This window comes from Monodon monoceros, unplaced genomic scaffold (assembly GCF_005190385.1).
Source record: "Monodon monoceros isolate NGI ecotype Baffin Bay Population unplaced genomic scaffold, NGI_Narwhal_1 Super_Scaffold_15, whole genome shotgun sequence".
Lineage (NCBI taxonomy): Eukaryota > Metazoa > Chordata > Mammalia > Artiodactyla > Monodontidae > Monodon > Monodon monoceros.
Window position 1 is genome coordinate 5,363,091 of NW_021703771.1, and position 25,134 is coordinate 5,388,224.

At 33.3% G+C, this 25,134-nt stretch overlaps 1 protein-coding gene across 2 annotated transcripts in view; it reads left to right on the plus strand.

The window, feature by feature from the left end:
- Window positions 1-25,134, plus strand: part of ADGRB3 (adhesion G protein-coupled receptor B3) — an 802,271-nt gene that overhangs the window by 293,748 nt on the left and 483,389 nt on the right. For both annotated transcript variants that reach the window (XM_029224183.1, XM_029224184.1), the window contains 3 exons: window positions 10,210-10,320; window positions 16,243-16,404; window positions 22,525-22,689. In XM_029224183.1, coding sequence (XP_029080016.1) covers window positions 10,210-10,320; window positions 16,243-16,404; window positions 22,525-22,689 — 438 coding nt within the window. The remainder of the gene's footprint in view (window positions 1-10,209; window positions 10,321-16,242; window positions 16,405-22,524; window positions 22,690-25,134) is intronic.

Below are 25,134 nucleotides of genomic sequence, written 5' to 3' on the forward strand. Positions count from 1 at the left end.
AACAGAGTACCAAGTAAGCTGAGTGAGAAGGACTGATGTCTAGACATACATTGGTAAAATTTCCAAGGATAAAAGGAAAAATCCCAAAAAAGCCTTCCAGAAAGAAAAGCAGATTCTCTTACCAGAAGACATCTCACAGGCAACACTGGATACCGGTATTCAGGGCCCAAGTTATCATCAAAGTTCAGTATGAAAAACAAACTTCTCGACCTTGGGAGTTCCCTGGTGGTCCAGCGGTTAGGACTCAGTGCTTTCACTGCTGGGGGCCCAGGTTCAATCCCTGGTCCAGGAACTGAGATAAAACTTCTTGACCTTAAATTTCTAGATCTAGCCAAACTAGCATTCAAGTGTGAAGGCAAGGTGAGTCAATTTTAGACTCCTCTCTGTTAAACGATGTACTTGAGCAAAATTAAACAAATCTAAGAAAGATCAACAAAGAAATTAATACTGATAGTTAGACTAATAGCTGAGACTAATAGTAAAGTCTAATTATTGCAGCACAATATACAATCATTTGGAAATGAATGATATGTATCAAGACAGTGAGACATGGATAGCACACTCAAATTCTTGTCTTGGTTTGGGAAAGAGTACAGATTGATTCACTATAGATAGTGATAGATTTAAAAATTTACTTAAGTATATGTGATAAAATTAGTGTACAGCACTTGGAATAATTGAAGAAGGATAACTAGAGGAAAAAATGTGACTGAAAATCCCTACTGATCCAAAAAAAATTTAAATAGGGGAAAAATGAAGAAACAGCAAGAAAATATGCTAAAGAGAAATCCTAATATAAGATGGAAGAAATAAGTCCAACCTTATAATAAATATAATGGATGTCAATGGATTTAATTTCCTACTAAAAGGAAGAGGATCAGATGGGATTTTTAAAATACAACTATACATGTTTTATATAAGATATATGCTTAAATCAAAATGACACTGAAGAGTAGAAGGCATATGGAAAAAAATGTAGCAAAGGCATTAACAAAGCAGCAATAATAGTATTAATATCAAGCAAAATTGGACAAGAAAAAGCACTAATTAGGATGAAGAGGGGTGTTGTATTTTGACAGAAAATAGACCCAAAAAATCTAACATTTTTCCTTCCTTCACTATTTGTTGTGAAGTATATTTGGGATGGGAGATGACATCACACTGCAAAACAACTTCTAGGAGTCTTTCCTCTGGAGGCAAACCTCTGAAGGCAACATAGATGTAAATATCTGCCCACAGGAAAATAGAGAGGCATGGTATAATGAAAGCATATTTATGTCTTCTTGGGTAGTTTACAAAAATAAAAAGATATAAAGGATATAATATGACAACAGTGAATGGAATGAGAAATAACAAACATTTTCTTAAGGGGTATAAAGAGACTAGATCAGTGTATAGCAAAATCAATTAAAATTGAAAGGAAAGAAAACTCTGAAGATAATAGAATAGAAACCAATGAGACCACAGCATTGTTTTGGATATGGTGACCTGGCTTTTGAGTCAACCATTTTCATCTAAGTGGTCCTCTTAACCGATTTCTGTTGAATGATATGGATGAGACATGCAGTTAAATCAGTTTTATCTGAAGCAGTTTGTGAATGAAAGAGTGAAATTAAAAGTTATTAATCTGACACATATATATTTGACTGCTTATAATGAAACTTTCCAAGGGCTGGCTAGTAAATTTAATATTTGTGAAAGATTTTATAAGCCTTGCCTATCAGACTAGGAATAACGATAAAATTTTATCTCACAAAAACAAATTTTTGTCTACTGTGTTCATGGCTATATCACCAGTGCCTAGAATCCTGTCTGGAATATAGTAATTGCTCATTTAATGTTTGTTGAATGAATGGACTCTATTCATGCTCAATGCCTTTGAAAGCATATTGTCTTCTAAAAAATTCCCTCTCCAGCGTGGGTGCTGGCTAAGGTGTTTAAATAAGTACTGTGCAATCTTGAGACCTCCCATGCAAAGTAAACCTTGCTTTGGTGCTTAGACATGCATCCAGGGAACAGTTCCACACTGAGTGACTTAAGAAAAGCTTTAGAAGCAACTACAACTCTGTGTTTTACTTAGACTCGGGTGCCTGTGTGTCTCTGCACACCCCAGTCAACCTTGGTCAGAGCCTCTAGGCCTCCAGGTCTGCTGAGAGACAGCCTGTATGTTATGTTCACGTGCCAACTTCTGACCTGAGAAAATAATGCAATTTTAGAGCTTCAGAAGACCTCAGAGACCCTGTTCCCAGAATCCCCTTTTGCAACAGGAGGAAAAAGGTTCGGAGAACTTCAGGTGTGATGCTCAAAACAGGAGCTGCATCTGCTGGTCTTCACTTTATTTGTCCACCCTGACAATTCAGCTGCACCTCACATCTTAGTTTAATGGTCTTCCTTGTCTCTAGGTATTTGAAACACTGCTTTGAAATGGCTAATCATTTTTAGTTCTCTCTATAGAATGCCCCTTGGGCTTCAATATGGATAATGATAAATGATGGAAACAAGTTTGAATATATGTTAATAGATTATAAGGATAATTTATAGACTTGAAAAATACTGAAACTATTATCCACATGTATTCATGTGTCCCTGAAAAATAAGCTGGAGTATTGAGAGGATAGTTAAGATGGCATTATAGTTATTTTTAGAAATTGCTGTAAGCACTATATGTATGTCTTAGTGGAATCATTTTCATTAAAAGCTCAGTTTTGATATTTCTTTCAGTAAACATGTATACAATGATACTGCTGTAAACTAAAACATTATGTGATAAGGCACAAAAACATAGCAATAAATGGTTACACATGAGTAGAACTATTTATTTTGATATTTGTAGATTCTCTAAAAAAGAAATTCTGTGGGAACAAAATGGATGAGTTAAAAAGCATAAATGACAAAGGAACTTCTTTCTTACCTCCAGGTACAAGCTTGAGATCATGTGAGTCACACGAAGGTGGTTTAAGTGCAGTAAATATGTTTCAGAACTATCCAGATACCAGTGCCTTATGAAAAAGCATGAAAAATCCATTTCATGGCTTACCCACTGTGTATTTATGTTGAGATGTTTGGGTCAAGCAACCATTTACCTAATCTTTTAACTTTCAGTTGGAGTGTAGAATCTACTAATTATTCTCACGGGGTATCTTGTTAAATTATTTCTTTCAGTAAATATGCGTTCAGTGATATTGCTTTAAGTTAAATTATTCTGTGCTGTACTGTTATAGGAAATGAGATTGAGCTTCAGCAAGTGGAAAAGTCCCATATGGATATAAGCCTTAATTAAAAAATCATAGAGGAATCATTTTTCTTAAACATTCTAAATGAATGCATAATACAATACATATAATACAATATGCATAATGTAATATATATACAAAGGTAACATCTCTCAAAAATACCATACTAAAAGTGTCCCATTTTTCAAGTGTAAACTTTCTTATAAAACACTTCCCTGTAAACTTTTGGGGCACCGGCAATTGCTCTAGTTGCCAACAATTTGGACCCAATCGTCCAAAGATGTACTCAACCTGCAGTAAGCTGGGACTTCTGATTCTTATCTAATGGGGGTACCCCATCCATTTGCTCCCCCAGGCTTAGGAGTTGCTGGTGACCCATCGATCAAACCCGACCCCCTACCCAATCACAAATAGTTGTATATGGACAATTGCAGTAGCTCTTCATAGTTTATGTTGCCTCTAATTTTGTTCCCCTAGACTCTGCTCTCCATTCTTCAATTACAGTAATCTATCTAAAATTCAAATCAAACCATGATTTCTCACTCATTGCCTCTTAAACCCCTACAAAAGTTTCACATTTAATCGGGTAGAGGTACTTTCCAGGGTTCTTAATAAGGCCTCAAAGAAGCTTTCTGTGGGCCTGATTCCCTCTGCATGTCAAAGAGCTTGGCAGGAAAGCAAGCCAGCCCTGTTCTTGTTAGGAAAATGTAGAAATGCTTCATCCAGGGACAACCCAGTTTACTTTCTTGTAATTCACATTCCCTAAGATCTTACTGGGCCACTTTAGCAATAAGATTATTCACGTCTTATAGTGTGAGGGTTTTAGTCCCCTACTAAAAGTGCTGGAACTCGCAACATAGCATCTTATTTTGCCACTGATGTACTAAAATGCTAAATTAAATTCTGATACAGGTCAACAAGAAAAGATGAATCCTACTAGTTTACTATTGGAAGTAGAATTGCTTTATTATTTATGTGCTTCTACATTTATTTTACTCATCACCAACAAATAAAGTATCTTTCAAGCAAACCATTACTGATAGTTTATAAAAATCCAAAAGTTATCTCAAAAAGAGATGAGATCATAAAATGCAATTGGATAATATATAAGAAATATTAACAAATAATTCCTACATGATTTCACACATTGATGATTTCTTACATGGAACGGTGCATCCAGTTTACTAACACTTCCCAGAAGTAAGACTGAGTAAGTGTAAAAATGATGATTTAAGGGTTTATACCCCAAATGTCCTGGAATCATTCTAGATAAGATGTTTTATAATATAATTTTTGAATACATGTTTGAAAAGTTCTAAAAGGAATCTATCATTATATGTAATTATTTCAAAGCTTCTATTTGGAAATAAAATGAATTAGAATATATCATCATTGACTAAGAGTATATACACTAAATATATTTGACAATCTCTTCTATAAAATAGTTTGGGTTTCATAATTTAACAACTTAATTGAAAACATCTGATCATTTAAACTTTTTCTATAAACATACTATCAGTATATCATTTCATTATACTATGTTTTGTCCATTTTAGAAGTGCCATTAAATCACCCATTTACTTAACAGAGTCATGGCCAACTACCTAATAAAATCATTTCTGTGGGAGTATTTTGAAAAGCAAGATTCTGTTTTATTATTGTAATAAATAGCATCTTCATGCCTATAACCACGTATCTAATTATGGCAATAGAACCAAGAAATAATTTGAAGGAAAGAATATCAATTAACCTTTCAAATTTTAATGATGGATTTCTCAGATTTCTAATATTTCTTAACATGCATTAATTTATTTTAAATATTTCTTAATATTAATTTTTGATTTTCTCAAAATTTATTTAAATATTTCCTGATATTTATTATATAATTGTCATTAATTTGAATTAATTCTTTGGAAATTGTCTTTCATCCACTTATTCTATTCCTGTTTGGTTCTTTGGGAAAATGAAATTAATGTATAATTAACAGTAAAATGTATTTCTTAAACAGCGTTCTTCAGAATTCCAGCTAATGATGTCTAATTTTAAAATTCCTTGTTTCCAATAGTTCATGCCAGTTCTAGAAATATTTTTGATGATGTAGATAATAGTCTTTTTCCCAATCAGCTCTATGTTTTCATAAAGTACCTGACTATATAGGCACTCAACAAAGAGTTGTTGAGGGAGAGAAAACAATTTTTACGTCTAATCATATTGCAAAAAATTTTTTTTAAATAATCTCAGAAAACAGAAGAATATCATAATGACTGATGATCTGGTCTCTTCTTCACTACCTAAATATCTCCAGGCCATCTTATGCACACAAAAAATCTGCATGCAACATAATTGTGCCAACTCTGTTTCCAATAAGTGTAAAAATAAATGAACAAATTTAATAACATACAAGTGCAGCTTAATGTTTTGATTAAGGTAAATAATTTTATGTATTTGAAAGGATCAGGCCATGTTTAGTGGGTTTTCTTGGGTGTGAGAATATCAGAGACTATTTTTTACTTATGTTTGTAATTTTAATACCTAAAACAGTAAGTAATTGATAAATGTTTATTGACAAAAATTAAGCATTGTTTTAGTGCATTAAGCTTTGTTTTGGGACAGTGAGATTTAAGTTCTAAATAAAGTAATATTTCAATTATTTAAATAATAATCTGAATATATTTATCGACACAATAGCAACAATAGTTAACTCTGTTGACAAAAGAAATGTTGACCATCATAATCATACATAATTAACTTTTAAGTACTTCTCTAAGAATTTTATCTTTTCCCCATTGAACTGTTCACCAAACAAGTTAAAGAAATGGTTCTAGGTATCTAGAAATTTGTCTTTTGGAGAAGCAATTCTTAACATGAAAGTTATTTATAGAATAAATATTGAGCCCCAGTTATATACAAAGCAGGAGGTGCTTTTAAAACTTGTAAGACATACTTCCTTTCCATATAAGTTCATAATACAGTTCGGGGAATAAGACACAGTCTAATAAGTAAAAGTCCATTATTGATACAAAGCAGAACAGAAGTTAGGGCAGACAGAGGCTGATTCTGATTGGTTGGTTAGTTCATGGAGGTGGTGCCATTTGAGGAGGATTTGGAGAGGACTTTATTGCAGGCATGGCTGGAGGAGCAGATGTTTCAGGTGGAGGAAAATAAGAGAAAGGCTGCGTTGGCTTGACCATTTCCATGACAAAAAGTAGTGCAATTTGGCTGTAGATTAAAGTAGGGCATATCTCTGGGAGTTTCTTGAGAAGCAACAGTGGGCTAGAATAGTTTCTGTAGAAACGCAAAGGAAAGCTAGCTAACAATGTGAAGTTAATATTTATATTGCAAGATAGTTTGCAGTAATAACTGTTATCGACTAATTTGCTGCTCTACTTGTCCATACATTGAAGAATAGACATGGTAAAATAACAAGCGGATATGTGTGTGTTTTAACTTTTTGATGACTTCACATTATTATAACCCTTGATTTCCAGACAAAAACTTCATGACTGACAATTGACTACCAAGAGTCAGTTTTCAAGTGTATTTGTTTCTTAACGATCTACTTATAATATTCCTGGATGGGAGAAGAAAAGACATAAAACTATACCTAAAGCAACAGATTTTCAAAACCTTTTTTTCATGTGACTTTGATTGTATCGTACTTCCAGAGACTACTGCTTTTTATCAAGAAGCACAGTGAAAGAGTGTATATGAGAAAATGTGCCTAAACATGGAAAGCCATATGAGTTTTATATATGAACGCAGTTATTTATCCACCACTTCATCGATACCATCAACATAAAGATATAGGAAATAACCCTGTATTTTCATAAGCCATGTACCATATGTACATATACAATATTATGCTGTACATGACTTCATTTGATTTCATAACTTGCTTTTCATTGCTTTTACCAAAGCAGATCATCTTTTTATTTGGCTATGCTGTTTTTCTCGTGTAACTAATGTAGTATATGATCTTTGCCACCTCAGAATCATTTGAATATAAATCAACAACCATGAAGAACTGATATTATTCAGAAAGCATAACACACTAAAGGTTTACCTCAACCCATATTCACTAAATAAGAGAATAATAGCAAAAATGATAGCTTTTTCTCCCTAAGTTTAGATGATCCAATTGGCCTTTATATTCATGAGAAATGAAGAAAATTGAATATGATATCATCTTGAAAGAGAGCACGAATATTTTGAAAGTATTCCATTGTGGGAAATGGATGGAGCCATAGCATTTGTTGTTAAATTTTACCATTGATAACAACCCTTAAACAAAGGAGTTTTTTTTAAAACACTTGGCACATAAACATTAGCAGAAGAAACTCACTTAATTAGATAAGAGCTTATGTGTTTCACTTACAAATTAGGATTGTTTAAGTTCTGAAACAATCCGTCTAGCACATTAAAAAAATACCACCATAGTGTTGCTTTTCCATCTGAGAAAAAGAAGTAAATTGTTAGCATGTCTTCTATCTTATAGGGAATTTAGTTATATCAAGACCTCATATTATTGAATAGTTTTAATTTTTTAAGTAATTTTTAATATAAATTATATTGGTAACAATAATCAGAAAATTTATTTTAAACTTTCGATTATGTAAAACTTATGTAATCAAGTTCACATATGATTGAAGAATTTCTTAAATGCTGTGACCCATGATAAGGCATTAGCACTAATGCTCATATAACATTGATTATTAATAAGTAGAAGTGACTAGAGTGAAGAATATAGAAATTTAATTTGTAATATAAAATTTGTAATTTGTGTTTGAGAAGCTTCAGTTACATTCCAGCTAATAATGTGAAATAGTTCACTGAAATACTAATGCCTATTTTAAAAAACAATAGTACTTTACTCGTGTTTAAATTTCAGAAATCATTAAAAATTGAATATGACACTTTTAAAATGATCTCAGAGCCAACCTATATCCTCAGACCCCTAAATTTCAGGATCATAATCCCTGTAAACTATTTTTCCTTAGAAAACAAATTGCAGGCTATTATCATGCTGCCACAGAGTTGAAGAATTGCCTTCTACTAGAACAGGTAATAAAGTTACCTTGTAGTTAGGAAGTTGTAGGCATGGGATACTTTCTTTGGTGTCCTTTGCCCTCCGGGTGCCCAAACTACCTTAGTGTAAGCATCAGGGCCCCCAGATTACTTATGTGAACACGTGCTCTGACTCAGATGCCCTAAATGATAGACACACACGTACACAATTTAAATGATAAATTCAAGAGGACAGAAGGTAAAGCATACTGTTAATAAAAATTACTATTAAATTTCTTTTGTTATTTTCAGATCCAGAGAAATTTCAATTATATATAATATTTCAAAATATTGGATAGTGCAGGAGTCTAGATATAAATTTTCTACATCACTTTCCGAAATCATTAAATGATAGGTGATTAGATACTTCTCATTAGCAGAATGAAGCATGGTTTAGGCAGCACATAACGTACACATAAATGAATGGAAAGAAAGGATGTTGGCAGTAATGGAAAACAGTGATGGATTTTATGAGATTAAAGCAACTGACATTTTATGAAAATTTCCATTTCCTGCCTTGGATTTTATCTAAACTGATAAAAACAAACACACATTTAGATTTCTCAGATTTCTCATGAGAGGTTCTCTTGGGTAGAATATCTTGAAAGAATTTCTGACAAATCAATCTGTCAGGAGCCATACTTTAATATTTATGAGGAAATCTGCCAGGCTGGACAAAAACATGTGCTAGTCTTTTCTCCTTGCATAAAAGATCAGAGTTGTGTATAAAAAATACACTGCTTAATCATACAAGGTACATTGTAATATTTTAGCAGAAGATGATTTAAAGATGGATGGGAAAAGCCAAGACAATAAGCTGGTGAAATTATCCATTCCCAAATGTTGACATTATTAGTTCTGGCAATCTATTTGCACTATCATTAGAACATATTTTACCCAGTCATGTGTGTCATGTATGAAAGACCTGGTGTTAAAGACCCAAAACTTTTCTTGGAACATTGAGCATCACTGACCCCTGCCCCTCAGCAATGCTCTTCCCCCACCTACAGTCCTGTGAGCCAGAACTAACCACTCCATTCATCAGGCTTTGGTTTTATTCAAATTATTTTACAGTAACAGTGAAATAAGCATGGAATGCTTACAGAGTTCTAAGCATATAGATTAAATAAATGTACACTATGTGGAATCTATTCTTTTGTTCAGCTTATTTTTTCTCTCCCCCATCTGTCTCTAAGTTAGGCCCAGATTATTTTCCTTTCCTAGGAGGTATATGTTGAAAGGATTAAATAACAGAAACCTGGAGTCATTCTCTCTCTTAAACATAACTTTTAAAGGAGAAAACACTCTCTTCCAAGTGGTTAGAAAAGGGATGAAGAATTATGTGGGCACAAGGCAGGAGAGAATGAGAGTTATCTAAGCCACCATTTTCTATAAGCTTTGGAGGACACTAAGGGAAACCTCGTCTTTGGGAAAACAGTCCATCAAGTGAATGTTTGCCTTAGGTAAGCTAGGTTACAGAGTCACTCACTCCTCAAGGATGTGTTGAAAAAACTTGTCGGGGGTGATGATTCTTCAGCAAAGCAACAGCTGGTTTGCATCAGGATTCTATCTCTGAAAAACAAAAGTTAGCCCTGTGGTTGTATTTTTTCTCACGTATTGCTGCAAAACACGATCAGAAAAGAGTACACTATGTCTGTTTCTTCAGCTGACTTAAAACCTGATGTGTCATTTCACTGACTGTTAGCATTGTTTCTTGAAACCATGTTCTTGTTTATAGATTTTTTTGATTTGAGTTTAGAAATGTTCCAAGCAGATCAGCCTAAAAAATTTAGAATCGTGGATTTAATCAGTAACTTCTAGGTCTGTGTAGGAACATATTGCATGAGACAGTGATGTAATTTGTGAGAAATGTCTGCACACAAGCTTTCATATACCTTTATTCTGTCTTTAGAATTTGGAATGATGGGAGATCATACAATTAAAAGTCAGCGACCTCGATCTGTTCATGAAAAAAGGGTCCCTCAGGAACAAGCTGATGCTGCTAAATTTATGGCACAAACTGGTAATACGTTAGTTACATTTTTCTATTTATTGTTGTTAATTTAATGAAACCACTGCATGTTTTCATAATCTTTTGCTGCACATTTGTCAGTTTTTGGAGCTGATATTTTTTGAGCCATTTTTTTTTGTCACCAGTTAAAGTCCATAAATGAAGTAGCTGTGAACTGAAAAGTGCACAAAAAATGTGTAAGATTTATTTTGATTTCATTGTGGGACATTTAGGATTTACATATTATTATTTACTTATGTTAATTAACTACTTAAAATGTATCATTAAACTTTTAAAGAAACTCAGCAAAGTTATTTCATCAATAATTGATTATTTTAGGACTTTTTTAGAATTAATATATTAAGCAGGACTTTAGATGATGAAATTTAATATTTAATATGTTGAATATTTTTTCAGTTGTCATGTATCATATAAATATTAATTGATTGTTAAAGTGTATAGCAATTAGTCAGAAACTTTTTTTTGAATTTAATATCTTTAATTTGAAAAGAGTTTTGTTATATAAGCTAAATAATAAACAGTTGACAGTCTTTATTAGTAAGGTATAATACACTCCAAATAATTAGCTATCAACAAAAATGATTTTTTTGTTTATAATATTTTTAATCCTAAATAAATTAGATTACTTTAAAATACATCCCTCCGAATATATATATATATAAACAAATAAATGCATTCCTCTTTTGGCTCATCATAATATATGGGCTATAATTCCCCCTCTTTGAATGTAGAACATTCTTAGATGAAAACATGATTAATCTGTGTTATAAACATTTTCATCTGTCAGTTTTATTGCAGGAAATTGCAAACTAACAGTTTCATCTGTGCCTTCATAAAGTCTTATACATTCCAATCTAGATGATGTGTTTTACTATTAATACAGAAGTTTCAAGTACATGACCAGCTTTTTGACATGACATTCAGACTGATTTTGATGAAATGCCCTTGAAGAATGAATATTTCCTTTAGTTCATGTGATCTTAGGATAATACTTATTCAGAACACTAGATTTGAATCTATAACTCAAAAATGCAAATATTCTTAATGAATTGTGCTCTTGGTAATGGGTGAATAGTAGACTTGAATACATTAGTGGCAAGTAGGTCAAAGAACTCTCAGAAAAGGAAGAACATTTAGAATAAATTCTACATTAAGGACACTTTTTTATCTTTTTAAAAATATATGTTGCAGCCAAATCCAGAAATGGAGAAAACTTGCTTATCTGGATTGCTTTTCATGCACCTTCTTATTTAAGAAAAGGTGATTTATATTTTTACTATTTGATTGAACAAGTCCAAAAGTGCATGACCAGGTTCAGGCAAATTTTCAAATTTCTAAATGTATTTTTCTCCCTTACAAGGATAAAAAGTCTCAACTACTGACCAGAGGTTAGGGGATGACTGACTCTAAGTAAAGACACAGGGCATGGGCTGACTATTCAGCCTCCTTCTTGTGCTGTTTCATGGGGCATTTCTGTAAGATTAGAGGTGTCCTGACATTTTGCAAAAGAAGTGACAGACATTGGTTTACTGAAATTCCTTAAAATTGTGGTCACTTAATAATGAAATGATGAACCATAGTTTAAATTTCCAATAATGTAGCAAAATTAGTTTATGCATAAATATTATGCAATTTGGCCAGGAGTATTTATATAAATTTAGTTTTTGGATTTGCCTGTGACACATACCAAGGAAATTCAGAGTTTTCAGCCAGAAACCTTTTTACAAATTCAAATCACAAGGAACATTATATTTTCTTAGTGAGGAATTACTAGTTTCCATTTTAATTTACTCACTATTTTCCAGGCATTGTTTTGTATCTAATATATAGGGACACATGATTTGGTAAAATAAATGAAATGCTTATTAAACAGATCCATGAGGAGCTTTAAAACTATTTCCCCATGTTGTTAACAATAAGTCAGAAAAGTCAATGAACTTCAGAATTAAAGTTCTGAAAATATTGATTGGATGCTTTAGCTAATGAATAACATATAGTTATTATTTCATTTTAAACCAAATATAGTATAGGTAAATATAAATACAGGTATAAGACATTTTAAATTTACATTTCTATGATACTGATTAAAGACTGGAAAACTGCATTATTTAACATAGTTTTTAAAATACATAATTTGACACGAGGCAATTATAAAGCTAAAAAGAGCAGGGTTTTAATTTTTTGCCCTTAAATATTTTCTGAGATTATATTTTCTCCAAATGTTAAGGTAGTCTGAATAAATACAGCTCAGTATAACACAATAAAATTCTACAAAAGTTGTTTTATTTAGACTTTTCTATTTGTCTTTCAAACCAAGAAATTGGTGTTGCATGTAAATAATGATGAGTAATTGCTAGCATTAATTTGAGAACAAAGAATAATTCAATAGGGGTAAAACTGAATAATAAAACACAATATATTTTTATGTTAGTCATGAGGAAAAACAAAGCAAAAGCTATCAAACCATATAACTTAAGAATTACTTCTCAAAATGAGTAAACTGGCCTCTTCAATCATTATGATCAGTCAACCCAGTATTTAAAAACAAACTTTCTATAAAGTAATAATGTGACTGGCAATGTTTTTAGAAGAGTAATATTTAATAAAGTCACATTACTTTATCAAAATAACTTGACCATTTTGGTCAGTTTAGTAACTGAGATAGGCTAGTTTGGACATAATTGTACAATGCTCAAATAGCCTAGGACGCAGCTGTATTTATAGTCGATGGAAGTGAAATGCCATGATAAGATATAGATATTTAATATAGACATCTAAATTAAATACCAACAAGATGGCTTAAGACATCTTAATTATACATACTGATGCTTTTTAACATCATAGTTATCAAATGATCTTATAAACATGTTTAGGAAAGTAGTCTTTTATTCCAGTGGGGAAAATAGTATGTCACATGTTATCAAAAACAGGAAAATAAAATTGTGTGTTTCTAATTTCATGATTTTAACATATTAGCAACATTTTTTATTAGTATTTTGTTTATAGTTTAAAATGCACTCCCATACCTTACCTCATTTAATCCTCACAAATAGGTTTTGAGGTAGATGTATAACTCATTTTATTGAGAGGTTCAGAGAAATAAAGTGACTTTCTCAAGGTCACAGAGCTAATATGCAGTAGCTTTCCATCAACGACAGATCTTTCTGACTTTAATAGCAGTGCTTTTCAGTTCCCTTTCATGTTTCGCATCAGAATAAAGAGTCTTAATAGTACCTTAGATACTGAATCCTTCTACATAATGTAGAATACATAATGTGTAATATGCCTTAAGTTACAAGTTAAGGAACCAAATTAGTTTGTGCTATCTCCAAAGACATATATATTAAAAATAGTATACTTTACTGTCTTAATGTCAGTGAATTTTTTACAGAATATCTTTGCTATGAAGTATTTCTCACAAAGCCCCAATGTGCTTGACTAGAACAGCCTTCATGCCTTTTGGGATGACGCTGTGGCAGCATGGAAATCATAACCATTTCATGGAAATGTCACTTGAAATTATAGATTGAGATATAACGGGGTCATTTTGGTAGGTGGGCCAGTATTTCAACGGCAAGATTTGATTCAGAATTTGAAAGCCCATATATATCTTATTCATTTATTTGTTTTAGTTTTGATCAACAGAACGAACCACCAGTTTGAAGGGGAGTGAATAATGCCAATTCTGAGCACTAATTATCAATCCCTCATGACCCAGGCATCATTATCTAACTTGTTCAACATCATTGTAGCTTCATACATTCAGAAGCAAACCAAAATTTTAAAAATTTTACAGAAATGCACATAAAAATAGTTCTTGATCCTGATTCATTGCTCAGTTTAGTTAAACCTTCTTTTCCTGCCATCATAACAATGCAATGCTCTTGTGGAAAAATAGAACTAATTGTATTCATAGCCTTTATCATTTTACTTATTATAGAATTCACAATGTTCAAGGTTTTCTGGCTTTTAATTAATCACATTCAACCATAATATTTCTACTTCACTTAATCTCATCACAAAGACAGGTTGAAATATTACAAGAAAAAATTTGCATTAGATTTTCCCCAACTTTAAGTTTTTTTCACTGCTAAATATATATGTGCACGTATACATATATGGGTAGATATTTTTTAACCATTGTCATATTATAGGGTTTCTAAAATAATTATTTTTAACCTTGATAGAGTATTCTTTCATGTAAAAGAACAAACTATGAGGCATAGCTTTAAATATTATTCAAATGGTCATTGAATAACATTTTTATAGATTAGTTATATATAAATTGGTAAAGGCAAAAAATACTGAAATAATCAAGGGTGACGTATAGAGCATGACCAGGACAAACACTGATCACAACACTGAAAAGATGTCCTATTTAATATAATATGTCATCCCAGTTACCACTGTGCCCTTATGATATATACCCAGTTATAAATGCATTATATTATTTACACCTCTGGGTGCATACTGTAGACAAGTATAATAAGAGCAAATGCTTCCAAACAGTGCTACTCAAAGTGTGCTTGTCTGTGACCTAGTTGTCATGGGCCCTCGAGGAGATAAGAAGCTTACACCAGAATGTAACTTGAACTACTTTATCAAACACATGTTTTATTTCATCTGACTCTGTTTTTTGGAAAAAACTTCTCAGTGATCAGCAAGTTGAGTTACACTCTGGTCCAAACTTCACCTGTCCTAGAGTCCCAGCCCGTGGACCAGATGCCTTGAGTTGCACTGCTAGTCATTTCTAAGTCATGTATTAACCTTTCCAAAAAAGGTGGAAAATGGATCATCATACTCTATCAGTTGAATTCTCCGCAGAATCTGTAAAATATAAATTGCTCCTTGATTTATATAATCAGTGATGCAGAGTTTTCAGAAACACTTCACCAAGTGAAGAAAAAGTGGTCTTTTTCAACAAAGTCTAAATTTAATTTAACTAGTTCCTGCCAGCAGGTAAATGGCCCAATTTTGTATTTGTAGGAAAGCAACTGCAAGTTTTCAAATTAGAGTTAAAAATCTATCCTGAACACCATTCCATAATAGAATTAGAAGCCTGTTGAGATGGTCTTAGAAATTCTTGACTTTAAGTCTCCTTGGGACATGACTTTGGATCATAATAGGACTTAGATGTAGTCTCAGGGTGATGCCTGCTCCAAGAAAGTTAATGAATTCAGACATTCAGTGACTTTTAAAGCCCTATTTTTTTTAGTAAATTTTAGTTCCAGATTAAATTAAGAGAAATCATAGAGGAATTTTCCTTCATTTCAAGTAAAACTTACTTCTCTACTCTAGATCATCATGGGGAAAATTGTGAGTAGAATGTTTTTGAACAAATTATCACAAAATAAATAGCTGTCATAGGATGAAAAAGTAGGAATTGCACAAGGAATAAATTATAAACAAGTGTGAGTATTCAACACAATAAAAATTAGATATGCCCAAACTCCCAGAGTCCTACCTCATCTAGCATTAGAAAGGAGATTATGGAACAAACGACTGGGGAAGGATACATCAATATATTCCTACTCACCAAATCCAGAGTAAGTTTAGCAATACATTTTGTTTCCTCTTCCATCAAAGGACAAAGCTTTAGATTGGCTTGAAGAGAATCGCTCCAACAATCATTCTTGAAAAATGCTGACTTGTCCCTTCATAGCATCCATGGCCCAGTGGATTTGTGAAGTGGAGTCTTGCTAACAAGGTTATAGCTAACTTGGATCTTGCATCAGCGTAATAGTATCTCTCTTTAAGTTTCTTTTTCTCTGAAATGTTTTTGTGTATCTTTGATGTACTGTCATGTTTTTACATTGAAATTATTCTTGTATGTCATAATGTCAGTTTGGTATAATGCTTACTAGATGAATATTCAATACTGTATTTCATGTTTATTTGTTGTCTTGCACACAGGTGAATCTGGCGTGGAAGAGTGGTCCCAGTGGAGCACATGCTCAGTTACTTGTGGTCAGGGGTCGCAGGTGCGAACCAGAACTTGTGTATCACCTTACGGGACACACTGCAGCGGCCCATTAAGAGAATCAAGGGTTTGCAATAACACTGCCCTCTGTCCAGGTAGTGTTAGCAGCAACTACAACTGTGGATGTTATTGAATTGTGTCATGCTACGCATTTGGAACGATGTGTTATTTTCATATGAACCTGGTATAGGCATTTTAATTAGAGTGGATAAGTGTAATTTGTATTCAACTGTGAAATTTTATCATGTATATGATTCTTTCCGCTTTCAGAGCAGCCAAGAAATTACAAAAGTGTCTCCCTACCGACTGCAGCTATAAGCTTGAAATTATGTATCTGTTTCTAATGGTATTTAAGGTTCCAAGTCTTTCCTTATTTTAGATGGTGAAAATGTCCAGGTAAATGTTGTAGGAATAGTGAAATTTGCCAGCATCCTGGAAATGTGATCAGTACCCAGTGTTTAATACAGTGGTTGATACAGCCTTTAAGGCAGTCAGCTATTTTCCTACCACTTATTTGACCCCATCGGGGAAAATAGTGCCCCGGGCCAAAGGACTTTCTGTTAGTTTATTTCATTCAAGTGCCTACCCTCATCGGAGCCATCCTCTGCTCTGTAAACTTAAAGTCACTAATGGAAAAAAAAAAAAGATCTTTCATGTTAAATGGAGCATAACGTAATAGCTTACCAATTTAGGATCAGATTTTCCATGTTACATCAACATTTTTTTTGTCTGTCGGTGCATACATGCACATTATAAGCATTTCTTCTTCTCAGACCACTGACTTTCATGTAAAAATAAGTACTAAAAGGATTCTGGGCTTTCTTTCAAGAAGTCCGAAGCACGTAATCCTGTGAATCTCCAGGTCTGTGTTTCTGCTCAGCCGTTTGGTGGATGGGTGATGCCGACTCAGACCACGGCAGTTAACAATGGACTTGCATTCACAGCCCTTCCAGAGGCCTCTGGAGTGAGGTGGGCACAGGGAAAGGGCCTGGCACTACAGCCGCCTTTCATCTGGTGAAATGTGCCTAAGTCTTCTGGCAATTTCCGTTTCCAGAGAAGCCTAATTCTGCAGTTGCTAAAAGCAAGAGTACAGAGTGGGTGGCATGGGGGAGGGGCAGGGACCATCCCAATTCCCCAGAAGAAGGGGCGAGGGCAACCCATTCCAAAACAATTTGGAGGAGGAGCTGTTTAATAGGTACAGACTTTGGATTTGCAGAATGAAAAATTTCTGGAGACCTGTTTCCCAACACTATGAATATACTTAACACTGCTGAATTGTACACTTAAAAAGGATTAGATGATACATTTTCCAATAAAAGAAAAGGCAAGCTGGAAAAAATAAAAGGGGAAGGAAGTGGTGGGCAGTCGTGGAGGAAGCATGCTGCAGTGAGGTGGGAGATCCCTTTGCTACGGGCTTGGGAGGCACAAAGGTAGACAAAAGTAGAATTAAAAGATAAAATGGGCAGAATAAAAAATATATATATATACATAACTGAATCACTTTGACGTATACCTGAAACATTGTAAATCAACTATTCTTCAATTAAAAAAAAAGATAAACAGGGCAGAAAGATATGAGGGAGGGAAGACAGAATCAGTAGGAAAAGAGCAATGGTTCCACTGAAAATAAGAAAAGTCAGTGAGAATCAGAGGGCATCAGTCTAGATGAGAAAGAACATCAAATGAAACATAAAAAGATAACAGAGGGGAGAAGATGCTTGAGGAGATCATGGGTGGGGAAGACAACAAAAAAAGATGACAATAACAGGGGTCACAGAGCAAACATACGTACATTAGGCAAGAGAAGGGAAGCAAGAGCAGTAAGGAGACGGGCATTTTAGAAATTGTAATGTGTCTAAATTTTATATATAAAAGGACCTCATGAGGAAATGCTAGTGGATTTTCAGGTGGGTGTGGGTTAAGTGCATTGCCTGGACTAGAACTTAAAGCTGGGCCCTATTTACAGTATTTATGTTAAGGGTTCCACGATCAAGTGCCCTGTACTTGGCAACAAGAAAAGTGTCAACAGAGAGTTAAGCTGTACTTGACATATATGTTTATGTTATCAGCATCCTTTTGAAGAGTCAAGATCCTTTCAACATACAGGGATAGACTCTAATGGCAAACAGATCCCCAAATGGAAGTCTGAGTGGGTGCTAAAGTGTTCTCCACAGTTCTCTATCCAGAGCTTACTTTCCAAACCTAGTTATGAACATTCACCTGGCTGACATATGGAAATCTCCATCCTTCTGCCCGAGGCTGCTGATTCATCCCCTCCCTGGGCGTGGAGACCATGTATAGTGGGACCAGTGTGTACTCCCTTTCACTCTGCATCTCATGTCCAGAAAACTGAATAATATGCTATGATTATAAAGCTTTTCCTCAGTTTCTTAAACCTTCTACTATTATGCCTACTGAAGAAGTACATACTAATTACTGGTTTCTCTTCACCTTCGTATACGTGTAGGTTTATCTTTTAAATTTGCTTAAATAGTACTGGTGATAAGAAATACGTATCTTTTAATCATTGTTATAGTTCAGATGTTGAATTAAAGACAATAAAAAGCATTTTGTTGGTTTCTTTTTAATTTTCCAAACATGAAGAATAATTTAGCAACTTTATTATTTGAAAAATGTAGAATAAGTATCCCACTAGAGGATATTGTGATACCTTTCAGATGGTGATTGTTATGAAATATTTTGTGTTCGATATTTTGTTCAATTATTTGTCATGCTGGTAAATATGTATGTTTTTACACAATATATAATGAAAACAGTGACAAAAAGTGAATTTAAAACCTAACATAGCACGCTGAACAGTGTAAATATCTTTCTGAAATACTTTATTCCCAAGAAGAAAATTATCTCAGAAATAACCTACTTGTCACACTGTGAATAAGCAAGGGTATTTGCTATTTAATTAATGAAAATGACACAAGGACAAACTGAATATTAATGTCACTTTTCACAGAATATGTGGGATGATAGAACTAGAGCTTATATTTATTTGTACTCTTAAAGGCTAATCAATAGTATTATAAATTAGTAAACTTTCACCCACATTATTCACATTTAAAGAGTTTTTAAATTGCATAATAATGTGTTATTTCTAATACGAATCCTAAGATATCCAGCCTTTTACAAAAGTGTTGCTCTGACATCATAGTGTCTTCAGAAACTCTTATTGCTCAGGGCAGAAAATGATCCGGATCAACAGAAAGTAAATTGAGAAAAATAGAGAGGTACATGAACTTATGTATTTATTGCCCTGGTTTCTGACTTACAGTTTTATGACCTCTTCCAGGATTTCTCAACCTTGGTACCACTGACATTTCGATATGGATAAATCTTTGTTGTGGGGCTGGCCTGAGGATTTGGGGATGTCTGGCAGCATCCCTGGCCTCTTCTCATTAGATACCAGTAGCCCCCTTTCTTCCCCTGAGCCATGACAACCAAAAATGTCTCCAGTGTTGCCAAATGTCTCCTGGGAGGGGGAGGTCATTATTGCCCCTCGTTGAGAACCACTAGTCTACTCTATATTCCAGTCTTTTAGAAAAAAGCTGATTTAGGCTAAGGAATGGTTTTGATTTTTTTTTTTTTTAATGTCACAGTTTTCACATCCATTTACTTCCCTAAGGAAAAAAGCTTTCACTTAAAGGAGTTATTTTATACATCCCAATCTGAATCACAAGATACTTTGTATACTTATTTCAGAAACCTGGTAATAATATAATTTGGGTATTGTGTATTCCTCATTTCGTCTCTAGATAAGTCAGAGACATGATATTATAGCTAGGGTCTAAAGAAGAAAACTATAAAAATGGATCAATTTGATTTTAGTTTCTAGGTACATTTTTCAAATGGACTAGATCATTTACAGATTTTCATACTTTACTGAAAATAAAGTAGTTCATCCAACGCATTTCCATTAAAATAAAAATATTTAATATTTATCATAAATCTTTATGAAAAGGATTCATAAAATTACAAGATTTGTGCTACAATTTCCTACTAATTCAATAGTATCAAGTATCAAAAATAAATTATTAATAATTGTATGTCTTTTTCAAATGAAAAAACATATTTTTGCTTTTTAAAATTGATGTGGAGAAGCCATGAAATTTCACCATGGAGCAATAAATGCTGTTAAAAGGTAGTGAGTAAGAAGCTGCTGTATAAAAAAAAAGTAAATAAAATTCAAAAAAAATTCAAAAAACAAGATTAGTTTTCAGAGGATTCCAGCTCCATAATTTAACTAAATAATCAAGATTAATGAACATTTCTTTGAGATTTTAGAGAAAAATCTGCCAATTTAGCAGCTTTTTCTTCTGAGATTATTCACTGCATGTGCAATAATGTGATTTGATAGAAGACAACAGAACCAGAACAGAACAGAACCAGAAATAAAAATTCTATATAGTCTATTAGCATCTTATATAGAAAATCGGGGAGAAAAGGTGGTTTTTAAGTGGAGAACATTTGGTAACTAGAAATAAATGCGAAAATTGCTTACAGGTGTACAGTTTACATAACAAAGTATATTCATATATGTTACTTTTAAATTATTTTGCTGTAATTGATCATATATACCTATATGTAAATATAGGTATATGTGTATTTTTTTCCTTAGACTTAAAAACAGACTTACTGTTTATTCTTATACCAATGGATACAAATTGTCTTTGGTGTTCCCAGACGTAAATGGGAAAAATGCAAACATCTTAATTTCTCTCACTTTTTCTGTATAGTATTTTTGAAATATACTTTCCAGCAAGTTTCACAGAATCTTAAAGAATTTTTCATTGGATATTACCTAAATTTGTCTAATTTTTCCAATATTTGAACATATTTTCACAAGTTGGGCAACTAAATAGTATAAATAGAAGAGAACGGGCTGCCTCATAATTAAGGATGTCATATCTGTGTTTTTAAAGTAACAACTTGGTCAGCAGATAACGTGCAAAATATTCTAGATGTACTATATTTACTGGCATGTGTCCTCTGACAGTTCTGCTTACCCCGACCAATGTTGAGGAGAAAATGAACATCTTTGTCACGTTTTGTGATAAATTTCTACTCCCCCTACTCATGTCAGTGGGTGTTATATCAAACATCTGCTGAGGAACTTTTAAGAGTAAGGCAGAGGTTCAGCATCAAGACAGGAATTTTGAATTGAAAAGGACATTTTGCCTGACTTCTTTTGATTTGTACTATCCATGGAGTGCTACTGCTTACCGTCCCAAATTTTACGAATTGGGATGGGATTGGTGATTGGACAGTGCAAGAAAGTGACCTAAACTTTGAACCCTAATGGACTTTCTGCAAAAGATGTCAACATTTATTTGCAGTGGTTGTTATGGAGGAACACAAATTATGTTAGTATTTCCGATCAAGGGTGAATTCATCGTAATGGCGTATTTGAAGTACTGGTGTACTGATAGTTATATGAGACATAACTTAATTAGATCATATGTTTTTTTTCTAGAATTTTTATTAATTAGGAGGATTTCCAGTGTTATCCAGTTACTGGAAGAGGACAGATATATTCTGTTTTTCTGGCTATTAGAAAGAGGTCTTCATATTTGCCCCTCGTTTTAAAACTGGGGAGAAAGGAGGCTCTTATGCAAGTAGATAGAGTTCTTGAAATTTCCCTCTTATTCAAAAGACAGTGACTTTAAACACCCACATTTTTTAAATGGCAAAAATACGTTTTCTAAAATGTGAGGTCAAAAAGCTGTTTAAAATATGTACCATCAATTTTCAGATTTTTTTCATTCTCTGACACATAAAATTTATTAATCCTGAAACTTTGTAAATGTTGGAAGAATTAAATTGACCCTTATCTATTTAAATGCAATTTTAACTTCAGAAGATCACTCTAAGAAATTTAGTTGATGTTACTTTTACATAGAAGTAACTCATGACTATTTTACTATGAGGGAGAGAAGTGCATTTCCATTAAAAAAAAATAATAAAAACATTTAAAGTTTATAACATAATTGTTCAGAAACAAAAAGAGGTACATGCAATTTTCCATTAGTTAAATGATTGCTGACTTAACTTAGATTTTGTGACAAATAAGAGTAATTCAATTGAATTTTTAAAATATCTTCATACTTGTCTATTTGATGAGTTTTTTTCTTAATTATAAAGAAAAATAATCTTTGACTTCGCCTCTCTGCTTCTGTTGTTGAAGCTTCTTTGCTTTATTACAGTCCATGGAGTCTGGGAGGAGTGGTCTCCGTGGAGTTTGTGTTCATTCACGTGTGGTCGAGGCCAAAGAACAAGAACACGGGCATGCACTCCGCCCCAGTATGGGGGAAGGCCGTGTGAAGGACCCGAGACTCATCATAAGCCTTGTAATATCGCTCTCTGCCCAGGTGAGCCTGTTCTGGATTTGGGGAACTTGGCATTTATGTCCCAGTGTATGGTCCTTAGGATACCTAGGAGATATTAAGAGTACAACCTTCATTCAGTCACACTGGAAAATGTGTCCTTTGCTTATAGATTCTTGCTTAAATAAAATTGGGTACCTTCTTTGATTCTATCATATGTAATTGTGTATAATATTTCCTTGACTAAGTACCAATGAATGCTCACCTTTATTGGATTTCTATAAATAGGTATATTAATGATTCCCACTAAGATTTTATCTCTACTTGGATTTCCCTCCTGGAAAAATTATAAGCCATCCCAAAGACCTGAATTGACTGTTGCATCCACATTGTAACTAGAGAGACCGGTGTGGAGGCATTCCTTCTGATGTTATTCTCTCACACTCACTCAGCTAAGGAGTGGGATGCACCCTTGACCACGTGCGAGCATGACAGACATTTGCTAGGAAATCAGACTTTCTCAATTCACTGCTAGATGCATAAAATGGTTAGATCCTAAATGACATACAGTCTTTATGTGATTATGAAGACTGTATAGTCTGTTCTTAGAGTGTATTTATGTTATTTAATTTTTTTTTCCTTCAAAGTATTTCAATTCTGTTTTACCTGACTTTGCTAATTCCACCCATTACTCCAGAGAGAAGTCTTTGTAATGCTATTATTTAGGTTGCTGAAACATTCACACATAAAACAGATACCTACAAAATGAAAAAGACTGATCTCCACCTTGAAGGGGCTTGCAATTTATGAGAGAAAATAAAAACAAACAAATGATAGAATCTCCCCAGGAAAAGCAAAGGCACTTCTAGAGGAAGACACAGACAGGAGTGGCAAATGGCAGAGGCTAACAAAAATGACAATGGGACCATTATAAATAAGCATCATCTTCTCTTTGGGAGAGTTTCTCACCTGTCCATGCAGTCACGTGTTCTACATGCAAGCAACAGAGCTGGGATGCCAGTAGTGAGCTCCAGACACATTATTCAACTCACACGAGTCCCATTTGCCCTCTAAATTCCCCAAGTTAATATCCTATAAGGCAGTAATTCAAAGTTCTTCTGGAAATTTTAAGAATCTAAAATATCTGAAGACTGAAAAACATCCAAAAATGTAGAGAAGCAACAGTCATCTAACAAACTTAATTGTTCTCTTTTACTGGTTTGCTACACTTAGGAATATACATGTAGATATGTAGTAGTTGTATTGAGTAATATCATCACTTTTAGAATGTTATGAATTCTACAAATAGTGAATAAACTCATATGATTCAGTATTCAGGTATTATGAATATTGGGGAGTCAATAATCATGATTCCTTATTTGCAAATCACTCCCAGAAAATCTATTTATGATCTGTCTTATTTCTCTCTGTAAACATAGAGATAGGCACACAGACACACACATATATATTTATGCTCTGCCTTTCTTCCAAAGATTTGAGTAAATTTATACAAATTTTAGAATTTTTTTTAACTGCTGAGCTGTGATATTTATGGGGAGTCAGAGCTCACTCTTATTTTTCTGTGGAGTGTGAAAAAATAGATAACACTGGGAAATAAAAAATTATAGCTAACTATAGACTCTCTTTTAATATATTAGTTTCTAATTAATTCTTTTACCTCAGTTGATCTCCATAAGTACAAAGATAAAATGGCACTGATCAGTAAAATGTTATCAGCCAGGTTTTTCATAGTCCACTTTCCATGAATTTTCTCTAGCAGGAAAAATCTTGGATGAGTACACAGAGATGCTGAGTTGTTACAATTTAGATAAGAAAACTCATTTTTCTAAGTTGATGTAGTTTTTGCTTTATCACTCAAGTAGTAACCATGTGTGTTTTACCTGTATTATACCATCACTGGAGCCACTCTAAGACCCTTAAATTTGGTTGGCTTTCTTTTGTTAGGTCTTTAATTTGGGGGAGTTATGATTATACTAATTGTAAATCTGGCCTAGCTCATATTTTCTCATAAAGTGAGCATTATGGATCTATCTTGAATACTTAATAAATGTGTTGTTTCTGACTTCTGTTATTTCCATTCTTGGATTTAGTTACATCATAAAGGATAAAATTCTTACCATATTTTATCCCAGTTTCCTTACTATCTGAAAGGGAATTATTATAGCTATGATTTAAAAAAATATTTTTATACTCTGCTCAACATTTTGGCATTATGTTTTTAAATTATATAAGATATGTTTGGTACAAATATTTCAAATTCTTCCTAGATATTAGTAGAATTAGAACTAATTTCTTATAGCTAATCTCAGGCACCTTCACTGAATATAAAACATTATTAAGTATCAACTAGATGTAAGACACTACTGAGAAGAATATATAGTCCTTGATCTCAAGAAATTTGTAATATCTTCTGAGGATTTAGAAATAAGCATGTGAAAAATTGAATGCAATTCTGAAAAACACATACAA